The sequence below is a fragment of the Crinia signifera genome, chromosome 7, assembly GCF_055691185.1.
Source record: "Crinia signifera chromosome 7, ASM5569118v1, whole genome shotgun sequence".
In the NCBI taxonomy this organism is placed as follows: domain Eukaryota; kingdom Metazoa; phylum Chordata; class Amphibia; order Anura; family Myobatrachidae; genus Crinia; species Crinia signifera.
Genome location: NC_139223.1, coordinates 132,753,402 through 132,767,202, shown reverse-complemented (window position 1 = coordinate 132,767,202; position 13,801 = coordinate 132,753,402). Strand labels below are relative to the sequence as shown.

General features: G+C 43.1%; 1 protein-coding gene across 1 annotated transcript in view; it reads left to right on the top strand.

The window, feature by feature from the left end:
• EPC2 (enhancer of polycomb 2) overlaps window positions 1-13,801 on the top strand; it is an 82,640-nt gene that overhangs the window by 62,752 nt on the left and 6,087 nt on the right. Inside the window, exons 9-10 of the mRNA XM_083153842.1 lie at window positions 5,901-6,046; window positions 6,699-7,027. Coding sequence (XP_083009968.1) covers window positions 5,901-6,046; window positions 6,699-7,027 — 475 coding nt within the window. The remainder of the gene's footprint in view (window positions 1-5,900; window positions 6,047-6,698; window positions 7,028-13,801) is intronic.

The window sequence follows — 13,801 nt, the reverse complement described above, 5'->3', positions numbered from 1 at the left end:
TCCACTTATTTATCTTATTTTCTTTTCTTCCTTTTCGTTTCTTTTGACTTTTATTTAACTTTCATTATCCCTTCCCCACTCACTCAAGAGTAGGGGTCCGAATTTTTAATTTTTTAATTTTTAATATTATTTTTTTTAAGGCCCTAAAATCTTCAGGATTAATGTCAGTCAGGACTTCCATTAAAAGTACCTGCCCTGACTTCTGGGTACCTGCAGCCCCTCACCAAGGGGGCTGTCATACCCACTATGTGACTGGAGACCTGATTGGGAGCACGCTCCTGGGTGCCTGCAGACCCTCACCAAAGGGGCTGTCATACCCACTAACCTGGGTGCCTGCAGACCCTCACAAAAGGGGCTGTCATACCCACTAACCTGAAGTCTCCCGGGTGCCTGCAGACCCTCACCAAAAGGGGCTGTCATACCCACTAACCTGAAGACGCCTGGGTGCCTGCGGACCCTCACCAAAGGGGCTGTCATACCCGCCACGCAGATGAAGACTCCTAACTGTGAGTACAGTCTATTGGGGTTCCCCTTCTCCCTCCCTCCCGTCCATGCCTTGGGTCTCTCCCTTCTATCGCAGCACCACCCGCCATGCTACTGCAGGGTGTCTGCTTGATGCCGACATCGCGTCCGCCGCCGGGTGCTCTGTATTACAGGCACAGGCAGTGAGTTACCGCTCTGGGAAGCGTTATTAGTGCGGGATCTGCCGGACGCTCTGGGAAGCGTTATTAGGGCGGGATCTGCCGGACTGCCATTGGTGGCTGTCGGGTGGGCCATGCTGCGTTCATTGTAGCTACATTTTGCTGAATGGAGGGCCGCCATTTTGGTGACTCAGAGCGGACCGCGGACGGGAGGGAGGCAGGGTGGGAAGAGCTGCTGCAATTGCCTGCGCGCCGACTAACTGCTTCACAGCAGGGTGATTATATTCATTGCAGCAGCTATCACACTGTCCCTCTCCTGGGACAGAGCAGAAGGCGGCATGTTTGTCTGGGACCGGAGCTGCATTACATGCAAGTGCTCCTGCCAGGCTTAATGATATGTGTACAGTGCAGCATTGTCTACTTATTGCAATAAGGCGTTATGTATTGTTGTAACTCAAATGTACAGTACAAACACTTGTGGGGAAGTGTACAATTTGGTCTCTGGCCCCTCCCTGTCACACTGAGCACCAGAGCCAGTTAACACAGGGTTACAGAAAAGTGCTTTCACTTTGCACTGCCTTTTCAGTTCTGTGGCTGTATGAGTGTGTGTGGAAATTAAATAAATAAATTCCACTTTAGCTTCTCACAAGCTATTCCAGGTGCAGGCTACAGTAACATATATTAGCCTGACTACAAGCCCATCCTATGTGAGTCTTGGTCAAACTGATACACCATAGGGTAAGCTTTTAGCAAGGACAGCGCGGATGGTGTGAGGTTTAGCATTGCTGCCTCGCAGCACATGGGTTTTCCCACCGTGGCTCTGGCTTTGCGGGGTTTGTGTGTTTGCTCTGGGTAATCCAGTTTAGAGAAGCCATTGTAGCCTACTAGTAGAGCAATCGGGCTTACAAGGGGCAATGGTGTGTTCGCCCTCTGGATGGGATAATGCCCACATCTGACTTTATAGTCACAGCACACTGGATAAGCCCATTCTCCACTGCCCAATCACTTAGCTTGACAGCTGGGGTGGGCATGGTTACAGAATAACAGGGGCTGTAGTTCTTATCCGGCAGGGGCATCACGTCTCTCTAGGTACAGGTTTCTGTGGCCTAGAGGTTATAGACACAGTTATTCCGGTAGCAGCAAAGCCCAGGCTGTGGCCTGGGGGGATAGACGTCTGGTCCGCTGAGCGCAAGGTCATAGGTTTGAATACAGACTAGTGTCTATCCTATGAATGACCATTCACTATAGATATCAATGCTTATGAAGAGTGTAGTTCAGATCCCTGGGAATGCTGTTCTTACACATACAGCCCTAAGCCTTCCATCCGGCAGGTTTTCTATTTGCCATAGGGAACAGCTTCTGACCACAGGAGTTCGTCTTTTAGGAAAACAACACATGCCAGTGGTGGTGTTTTTCTTTTCTTCGATCTAGAACAGTTTGCATCTACTATAGCACAGTAGCCCTATTGGCCTAGTGGTTAAGACCACAGCATGCCTTGTGCAGCTCCTTGTGTTCGGATCCCGCTCGGGAACGTTACTACTTTGTAGTCCCTGAGTGCTCCTTCCCTAAAGGATCCCTCAAACCGTGAACTTGATTTGGTTCTCAAGCCCATATATACCACGTAACCACGGGGTACACGAGACCTCTCTATACTGACCTGTTGGTAGCTCAACAGGGAGTACCTGCAGTCTTTCCATCTTCACTAGGTTACCTCAGGCATACATTATTGGCTCCGTCAGGGTGTGACATTATTCCTATATGTCACCTGAAACAATTATTACTGCTGGTCTCTCAGGTGGTGGTATCAGTTCCGGTTCACCACAAAGAAATTGGTTTTATGACTCTTTCGTGGGCTCAGGACTGGACCTTATTCAAAACTTCAAGTTCCTCATATACAGTATTAGGTCTTGTACCAGCAGTTCCACTTGGAGTCCATTCAGGGATGTCCTCTCTGTAAACAGACAGTATCTATTCCTCAATGCCGAGGTTACGAGTCCGGATGCCACCTGGGGCAGCATTCATTTGCTGTTTATTCTTTTCCTAATACTTTGTGGTCCTGGATATCAAGGACGCCTGTCATTATGTTCCCTGTAGGGAACCTCGCATATTACTACACTATATAACCTGTCAAGTTCCTTTCAAATAGGGTTCTGACAGTTGACTTGTTATAAAATCCAAGATCCTTTTCGAGAGTACTATTGGTGTTAATGGCGCTTATAAAGAGCAAGGGGATCACCATGGTTCTTTTTATCGATCTTCACGGCATAGTTCATTTGTTTTGTAATGTTCAGATCAGTGCTCTTGGCATAGTCTCCTCTTCTGGCGACACACCCAATGTTTTGGGTGGCGGACTTCTAGACTCAGAGCCAAGTCTGGAAAGGAGGAGATCCTTTTTCCGGAAGTCATGGTCCAGAATATTCGGTACCTGTTCCGACAGGTTCTGAGGCTAACAAGGATGTCCATGCATTTATGTATCCATAGGTGACCCAGGGGCCATGGCCACGCTGTAAAGGGTACTGAGCTAATGCTCAGCGGCCTGGGTTTGATTTTACAAGGTGTGAATGCCTTTTGGGAACATTGTTCACTCCAGACCATTTCCACAGGATCATCTATCCTCAACGGTCAGACACCATTACAGGTGAATTGCACGGTGGAATTGGATTCGCTTGGCCACAGATTCAAGACTGTGGTGCACCAGTCCTTCTCCTTCAGTAGGGGTAGTCTATTCCCAAAAGCCTACTACCAACACGTGTTGACATTCATGCTATCTTCAATAGCATGAGCTAGATGATCACCAGGTCAGGTCCTATAGTGAATCCGTAGTCGTGTATATAGAAGACTCATCCTTCAGAGGGTCAGTTCCTTACGGAGTGTGTCCTCTGCCCCATGGGGAAGATCTTCTGGCGTCATGGCACATTCATCATCTGATGAGGCATGTGTTCAGACCGGGGAATTAAGCAGCAGTTGGTGCTGCGCAAGCCTTTCCCTGGCTAACTGGGATGAAATATCTCTTTCCTTCCCTTCCACTCCTTAGTTTGTTTCTCAAGTGGCAGAAATGAGAATCCGTTTGACAATTCCAGTGACACCACTTTCATCGTGGAGTAGCTGTTTATCCAGCCTACACTGGCTTTGGGCGGAAGACCCATGTCCTCTGACTCTAGGTCCAGTCCCTCTTTATAGGGGTCCATTAGTCCGTAATTTACATCAGAATTTGTTACAACCGCTGCCCTATTGGTAGATAACTTCCGGATTCTGTCATTCTCATAGGGTTGAGTGCTAGATACACTATTTCGGCTGGCCAGTACCAACGGATTTGGAAGTCCTATGGGACTTGGGATTTGGATCAAAGGTTCTTCCTTCTAAGTCTCCTTACCTCACCTTTTGCTGTTCTTGCAGGCAGGTTTCGAGGGGGGCTTTACTCTGGGATCCTTTCCCTTAAGGATTTCACTTGTCTCTATTTGATCCAGGAAAGGCTGACCTTTTTGTTAAAATTGTAGTCTTTTCTACTGGAAATCATTCTAGTCCATCCTCCTTTCATTCCTTCTTCTATTTTAGGGAATACTTACCTGGTTTTCTCACTTTACAATCAACAGAGGGTTGGCTTGAAATGCTTCTCTTGGAGAAGGGTTATACTTCTAGCCTTGGCCTCAGTTTTGCGTGTTTCAGAACTGGGAGCTCTGTCCTGTGCAGTCCTGTATGTGATGATCTTGACCTTCAGGTCGAACTACGTATGTAGGCACCCTTTCGCGCAAAAGGAGTTTTGACATTTCATGACAATCAACCAATTCTGGTTCCTTCGTTGTTGAATACTTCTGGTAGTGCTTCTGCACTGAAGGTTGTCCATGCTTACACCAACATCTTTACATTAGACTGTTTGCCTCCTTTTGGTCCAGAACGTCATGTTGACTATCTTCCAGACAGATGTTGGCAGGGTGGCTTCAGCTTGCCCTACAGCAGGTTTATATCAATGCTGAAAAACACTGCCTCTTTCTGTTTCTGCCTATTGCACTTCATCAGTAGGTTCGTCAGGGGCAGCAATACATGCTTCTTTTGTTGCGCCCTTGCCATAGGGCAGTTTGCTATTAATTTTGCACAGTTATAAAAGTTTCCACAATTTGGATTCTTTGGCTGTTCAGTTTGGCCATTGGATGTTGCAGGCTCCTCAGAGCTGTCCCTCCCGAGGGGATATCTTTGGAACCTCCCCATTGTATTGTACTCCAGTGGCCCCTGCTGGATGAAAGAGAAAATAGGATTTTGGTACCTACCGGTAAATCCGTTTCTCTGAATCCGCAGGGGCCACTGGACGCCCTCCCTGCTCTTCGTCACCTGTCAGTTTTATTCCATTGACATGTACGAGTTTCTAGTTCCTCTCACTTCCCATCTCCTCTCGGTCTACATTTTCCTAACTGGGGGATTGTGGGTAGTAGAGGCGGGAGGAAGCTCACATTCTTAAATTTAGAAGTGCCCAGCTCCCACTAGCCACACCTCTATACCCATTGTATTGTACTCCAGTGGCCCCTGCGGATTCAGAGAAACGGATTTACCGGTAGGTACCAAAATCCTATTTTCTCGTTTTGCTCTTAAACCAGAATAAGCCCATAACATCCTATTTCATGTACAGATTATTTTATCTTAAAGCCATGAATAGTTCTTGAAAAAAATGAGAGCTGCTTTGGTCGCACATATAAAAATATCTTTCACAGCCAGCAGGAAGTTTGCACAATCTTTACAGAGTGCTTCAAAAATTAATTTCATGGCTTTAACCATTCTAAAAACTGGTTTTGTGAAGAAAACAAGGGGGGAGGGGGAGCAGATAATGTAATGTATATAAATATTAATGAATTGTGCAGAAAATTGTATTGACAGCCAAACATTTTAGAGCAGTGGTGTCAAGCTCATGGCCCTCCATTGCTAAAACTGGCAGGGCATGCTGGGACATGTAGTTCCACAACAGCTGAAGGGCCAGGAGTTTGACGCCACTGTTTTGGTGTGTCCCATCTTTGAGGCACGTCGCTTGGTGCTAGGTGAATCAAAAACTACTCTTGTGGAAGACGTTTGATACAGTTTATTGTTCAGATTTAAAAATTTTAAAACTGCCATATCCAGGATTTTTAAATGAAACCTGTTCGTTGTATTTGGAACTTTCATTGAGATGCTGAAATTTAAGTATTCGTGTAAAAAATAATCTCTTGTGTCAAATGTTAAATGCTTGAATGTTATAAAACAAAAGTATTCATGCTTACTGTTTATTTTATGTAGCCACGTTTGGACCAAATCAACGATCCTTTGGAAAGCCCAGGTTTATCAGGACTGACTAGGCTTCGGTATAAGCATTGCCTCACCACACTCACAGTCCCCAGACGGTGCATAGGATTTGCAAGGAGACGACTGGGCCGAGGTGGAAGGTAAAAAATATTTAGTTTTTGCTTTCATCTGCCTAAAGGTGCCCAAAAACGTTACAATTATTGTATACAATATCGCATCTCATCGCATCTCGGTTTTGCGATGAGATCTAGTACAAAAAGTATGTGCAGCACATACTTTTTGTAGTAGCTCTCATCTCATCGCAAAACCGAGATGGGATGAGATGCAATATTGTATACAATAATTGTAACGTGTATGGGCACCTTAGGGTGGATGTGCACTCTTTTTGTTTTAGTATAGTCTAAAAAATGAATGTTCCACTTGCCTAATATTACGCATGACTTCTTCTTTTATTTTTTTAACCCTTTGAGTGCCAACATCTCTGTGAGAAATGCGCCAAATATCCACTTAAAATGCCAGCATTGCTCACATTTGTTATATAAATAAAAATGATTGCGTAAAAAAAAAAATATAGATAGATATATATATTTATTTATTTCCTATATAAGGTAAACATTACAGGTCATTATGTTGAAAAAGAATGTTTCCTTGGCAAATTTCACACCTATTTTGACAAATTCCCTTGGCACTCAAAGGGTTAAGAATATCTTTGAGTTGTTGAGATCAGTTGCATCAGACTATGTAACTCCATGTCATTGAAAAGCAATGACCCATTTTTGTTTTGTGTTTTAGGGTTATAATGGACCGACTATCCACAGAACATGACCCCGTTCTAGAGCAACTTGACCCTGAAATGTTGTCTAATTTTTCAAGCTCTTCCCAAATTGCACATTCCCCTCCTGATATCTCATGGACCAATGCTTCCGATAAACATTGTGCAAACAGACTGTCTCTGTCAGAGATCCTAAGCAATATTCGGTTACATCGACTACAGTGTTTCCAGCCAAGGCGAATACATTTTCAAGACAACGATAGCGAAGAATGTACCTCAAGGATAGTAGGGCATGCTGTAAGCATTAAGCGAGCTGCTTTACTGAACACCAGCAAGAATGGACTCACAGGTATAATTCTGACCTTTCCATACAAGATGCTTCCAGTGTCTGAGTATATATTGGTGATAGCACTGATTACATACCTAGGCTTGTCAGAATTTCTCACATGCTTATATCTGTACAGGTATTTCATTAATCTTCCTCATGCTACTTTGTGCTTTATCTTCTCTCACAGTATTGGTAACTGGAGCACCAATGGAAATTGTAGTACTGGTATCTTTTAGAATATATGTTTCTACACCTCTTTATGTCTTCTTTAAGACACTACCTTCACTGTGTTAAACCTTTTGAACATGAAATCTGATCTAGAGAGATTATCCTTTGTTACACTTTGTACTTTTAATTTGAACACATTTTGAAGATTCTCTTTTTATGTCCTGTCAGGATAACTTTATTGTGAAGTAAATGGCAAGGTTTGCTTTTACTCAGGGTTGTCTATGGAAGTGTGAAGTGGGACATTTATTTCTCTTAGTACTAAACAGTACTGCTTTTTTTTATATGGGCCTAATTGAGGCCAGGACTTGACACTCTGTGGTTGCAGTTTCGTGCACTGGTTAAGGCTGGGGCACACACAATGGCCAAGCCGGTCCAATTAAGCGGGAACTGCTTTGCCGCAAGGAGGCTGTAAATGCGTGGGTGGCTGCATAGGAGCCTATCTGCAGGCTGCATGACTATACAGTCAAATCACATCAGGATCGACACCTACTTCTGAACTGATGCCGATTTTAGTTCTACCAGCTATACCCCTATTAATGGTTTATTTTATCAACACACCCTGTACGTTACCTTGTAATTTGTTTTTTTGTTTGCTATGTACGGCGCTGCGGACACTTTTTGTGGCGCCTTATAAATAAACGTACTACTACTACATACGGGTATAATCAGCATGAGATTTTGACTATATAGTCAAAATCGCATCGGGATCGCATGCAGATTGCACAGGTTTTTTACCTTGCGATCCCGATGCGTGCTCCCGTGGCAGCACAACTGGAAACCCAGATAGACAGGGCTGCAATGACTATAGTGCAGATTGTATGTAGATAGCATGAATTGTATATAGATAGTACGGAGTTTGCAAAGATTGCATAGCACTCGAATCTAGTAGCAAGGGAATCTCACCATGTGTACACAGCATTAGAGATCTTTTGAACTGTTAAGGCGCCCATACATGGTCCCACAGGGAAGTGATGAGATCTGTGGTTTTAGTACTAGATTGCATCGAATCTAGTACAAAAGGCAAGGTGCTGTAGCACATTGTATGCTTTTTGTACTAGATGCTATGCAATCTAGTACTAAAAGCACAGAGTTCATCACACCTTTAGCTTTTGAGGACTATAGGTGCCCATACACGTTGAGATATGGGGCTGTACTTTTTGTGCTCTAAAATGTACCGTGCGATTCTGGAACTTGTAGGGGGATGCGATCCAAATTTTTTATTTTTATTTGTATTATTATTATTTTATTTTTTTTTAAGTTGATAGCTACTAATGGACATCGCATCGCATGTACTCCTGTACTGATGCGATGCAATGAAGCACAAAAAGTACTGCATGCAGATACTTTTTGTCCTTTACAATATTGTATCTGCAGGGACGCGCATCGCATCCCCACAGGTACACGGTGCGATTATCGCACATGAGATGCGTTTTGTACTTTAAAAGTACAAAACGGATGCGATAATCGCAACGTGTATGGGCACCTTATGTCCTATTTGGTGAACTAGATACAATTACAAGTCAGACCTCAAGGAAGCCATCCTTCTTGTTAAAGCTCTTACATTAATAGGATCATGGGTTCTTTGGAAAAATGTACGGTGTAGAACTTCTCGCAGCAGTGTAGAGCCATCCGATCCCCCTTGAGCCGCCTGGGACCTTGACGTGATGTAGCGCATGCGACACTGCTGACGAGAGGGGTCCTGAGTTGGAGATTGGACATGCAGCAGGTACGAACTCTGACTGATCCAATACATATGGGGCCGATTTGGCCATTTCTCACACAATTTCTCTGCCCATTCCATCGGAATCGTGTGAAAAGTGGCCATATTGGGTGCTGCACATGCAGAACAAGTTGCAAGAAGATGTGGGCAGTCTTTTTTTCCCTTGAGATTATCTGAAGCATGGACTTTAAAAAGAACAAAGAACAAATTCACTAATCCTTGGAGATAAACAAAGTATCAAAAAATGATCTCCGAACTGCCATGCTACAGGCTGCGTTTGACAAATGAGAGGAGCTGATTGGTGATTTCTCTAGCCTTAGTAAATAGACCCCAAAGTCTCAGACTTGCTTCAAACAGACTTCCACCTGAGAGCAGGTATAATCTATTTATGTATAGACTATAATTAATCTCTGCATTGTGATAATCTTGTATACTGGCAGTAAAATAATTTCTACCATCTAATGTCGAACAGCAATCCTTAAAAAAATCATCTGTTGGATATCTGGTAGTTAGTCACCCATCCGTGAGATTCCATTATCGGTGGCGATAACTGCATATGGATCGGAGTAAAGTTGCTACAGATGCCATAGACTTTGTGGCCATAGATCCCAGAGTGGCACAATGCAATGATATTGGTGATGATCCATGGAGACCAGAAACCTATTCTCCATACTGTTTTTATTCAGTCCATTATTCCATCTTGAACGTCCACACACAAATATGGCATTTAGACATTTTAGGACCAGTATACCGTACACAGAAAAGTCTTTGTGATATTCGTACCAAGACAAAGTTCAACTAAAATAAATCTTTTCTGGGACATTTTGGAGATGAAAATTGTAATGGCTTCCTGCAGATCAAGTTTTGTTTTGTCTCCTGGAAGACTGGATGCAGCCTCTTATCACCAAGGCATCTGGCGGGGAATTGTACCGCTGATCCTTAAAGGAGTAGCAGTCTCCCACCACAGGTGCCTCTTCCCGAAGAGCTAAAGCACTGAAATGTAGGACTGCTACAGGTGGAAGCATTAACTAGTAGGAGAAAGCTCTTATCTCTGTAGGCAGAACATACAGGCTAAAATTCTGCCTCTAGCAAGTTCTGCATCAAGATCAGCATCTTAAATAGTGTCCGGTATCTCTCAAATATAGTGAACCAATGTTGTTAATTCAGTCCTTGGTCTGCCTGAAAGCAGCCTTTTGAGACAGTTCCCCTAATAATTTTCCAACTGTGGAAAGTAAGGGAAAGGACCTCGATACTCTATTCTCGGTGGCAGTCCTTACAATGGCTTTGCTCACCTTTAGAACGTGCATAGCATGAAAGATTCTAAGGGGGGTATTCAGTGTTTGGCGTGCTCCTGCAGCCATCTCCCGACTGGGGAGATGGCTGCGGGGCCCTATTCAATGCTGTCTTCCCCGACAGCATTGAACAGGGGTTCTCGGCAGAACGAGCCCGACTTCACAAGCGGTCAGGCTCGTTCTGCCGAGAAAAGCCGGAAATAGGCGAGCTCCCGGACGGAGCTCGTCTATTTCCGCCCTCAACTCGCGGTCACGCCCCTTTCTTGCCACTCGGCGGCCAGGACATTGAATCCCGACCGCCGAGCTCAAGTCGAGCAAAGCGAGAACGGGACAGGGGCACGGCTGTCGAGCTTGCTCGACAGCCGTGCCCCTGACATTGAATACCCCCCAGAATGTATAAGGGGAAGGTTTAGTGTGGTTTGTAAAGTGTTGTAGATTGAGTGCTACACTTTTTATGCCTAGTTGATAGCATTCACTAAAAGGTGTTTTTCATGTGTAAACCTAATCCCCTGTTATTCCCCATTAAATTGTCTTGGTATTTGTTCTGTATATTGCCGACTTGATGTGTTTTCCTTTATAGGGGGGTATTCAATGTTTCCTAAGATTTCCGATTTGTGGAGATGTTTTCACACAGACTTTGCATTCCATCTATTCAATCTATTTTGGCCGCTAATTTGAAAATGTAGTGTCCGTTTCCACAAATGCAGATTCAGCTTTTCAAAAAGATGAATCTGCAGGGGCGAATCCCGGACTGTCTAAAACATCTGGGATTGAAAAGATTCTGGCCGATATGCTAATGTACTGGAAATATCGGCCAGCATTGAATAGCCCACAGTGTCTCTTTGGAAGAAATACTGTGTGTTGTTTGTTTAAATCCAGTCATGTTTGGTGAGGGGCCTCCAAATTCTCCATACCTTAATTATTTAATATTCCTGTCAATCAATCTTGCCTGGGAAAAATTAAATTATTTTTGGCTTTTTTTCAGCAATCACACCTGGTGCACTTAGTCACTTTTTTGTGCAAGGCAGCTTTAAAAAACACTATCTAAATACATTTGGGTATTCTAATAGTTGCATGGCCTAAAACATGATGGTGTATTTGATAGTCTATTCTAATTTGTGGTTCCTCTGTGTATCTGCTGTGGTTGTTGTAGTGAGTTTCAAAACCTGAGCACTTAACCTGCCACTTGGCAACATTAGCCCTTAATGTAATATACTTTATAAGGAAGCTCCACCTCCTTTTCAGTGTTTTTCTAGTCTTTACAATGGTTAAGTGGTGTGTTTCATTTTCTGCTGTGACCATAGTTTTGCAATGTATGTATATCCTGGGATGTACATTTCATTACCTCTGATCATGGATGGACGGGCTTCCAGTCTGCTTGAGCAAAATGTTTCAAATTCCTGCCATTGAAATCCATGCTGCCTGCTGCACGGACACTATACATCATGATGATGCCGCGAAAGGTCTGACTCGCGTTTTAAGAGGGAACAGAAACTGCTTTGATTTTATATTTAATATGTAATAGAGACAGTCGGAACCAGATCCCAAACAGCTGAAATAACTTCCTTGCTCAAGAGAATGCCCTAAGTTAGGTGAACACTTGCATAGTAATAGGCCATTTTTTACAGTATTTCTGCAGGCCCTCAAGGATGGAGAATACACCACAGAGACCATACCGAGTATATGTTTTTGGAGGCTGCGTGTTTGTCCTCCTTAACTCCTCAGATGGGTGGTGTCCAGAATACTTCTAGAATACAGTGGGGGGAAAAAGAGCATGTGGCCAGATCTGAAACCCAAATGTAAAGCAAAACCACATCACATAGTATTCCAGTGGAAGTAATACCAGAGGTAAACCAGCAAGAAAAGCTGCTGGCCTTGATAGAGATTCTGATCGCTTGTGTGAAAATCTGAATAGTTTTAGGCCTGCTATTATTACTCAAACAAGAAAGGTTTTCAGTAATCCAGAATAAAAAAATCCAAAGGAAACCAAGGACCCCACTTCCATTATCACTGCCAAAGGCAGTACAATGAAATTGCTTATAACATAAAGATGTCTTCAAGGAAGATAGGACCTGAAAATTGTAGTATCTCAGAGAAAGGAATATAGAAGGTGAGAATTCTTTTTGGAATTTGTGTGGATTCAAATTAAGCACCTAGCTTTTAGATCAGACTCTTTACCCTGAAGTTACAAAAGATCCACTCTAATGTGTAAAGGCCCCCAAACATCTCACACTGCCAATCGGTGGTCATCGGTAATTGGTCAGCCATAGGGTAGGAGAGGAAATTCGTAATTCGGCTTTTTAAACATGTTTAATACCTGGACTCGGTCATTGGACAATTAGTATATTGCCGCATTTTCTTTGTAATGTATGGGGGCCATAAGATTAGGATTTTGTATAAATCCGTGTTTTCGCTATATGCACATTGGTTACATGAGTAAAGTGCTTGGACTCCTACTGGGAGAATAGTGCTATATAAATGTTTTAGTCTTTATATTTTATTTGGATTGTCTGGGGAAAAAGGAATGGAAATAAGCATTTTTGCATGCCTGTTTTCATTTTACACTAGTGTGTGTTAATAAGGCCACCAAATGTTATGCTGTGTACACACAGTGAGATTCCCTTGCTATTTGACTTAATATGCTGTGTACACACTGATACAATCTGCATAAGATCCAGATAAGATTTTGACTATATAGTCAAAATCTTATCTGGATCTCATGCAGATTGTATGGGTTTTATCCCAAGCGATCCAGATGCGTTCAAGATGCGCGCTCCCATATCTTAACCAGAAAGTCTTGGCTGCCCTGTCTATATAGTGCAGATATGCACTATATAGTTTAAATTGAATGCAGATAGTGTAAATTGTATGCAGATAGTCTAAATTGTAATCGCATCTGGATCTTATGCAGATTGTACTAGTGTGTACACAGCAAGATTCGAGTGCTATACAATCTTTGCTTACTGTACTATTTACATACAATTCATACAATCTACATTCAATTTGCACTATATAGCCCTCTTCCCTTCTGTTCCTTTGTACGGCACTGTGAAACACTTGTGGCGCCTTATAAATAAAATTATAATAATAGTCATTGCTGCCCTGTCTATCTGGGTTTTGATTTGTGCTGTCACGGGAGTGCGCATCGGGATCGCAAGGTAAAAAACCTATGCGATCTGCATGCGATCCCGATGCAATTTTAACTATATAGTCAAAATCTCATGCTGATTATACCCGTATTTACACACCATTAGTCTGATGCAGTAACAATGGTCCAGGAGGGAAAATGACAATTTAAATCGTAAATCTGCTTTTTTGTAGTATAGTACTTAAGGCACCAGAAAAAGGGCAATAGAATTTAGTGCCGAGTGGTGTGCCCACAATTCATAATCTCTATCACGCAATTCAGACTTAATAAAATGATGGTACATTTGAGTCACAGTATATTGTGGAAAAGAGTTTGTTTGTTTGTTTTTTTGCTGCAGAAAATAACTTGCCGACAGCATCTTGTGGCTAATTGAATCTGCATATTCAACTCCGCATTGGCTGTTTTGG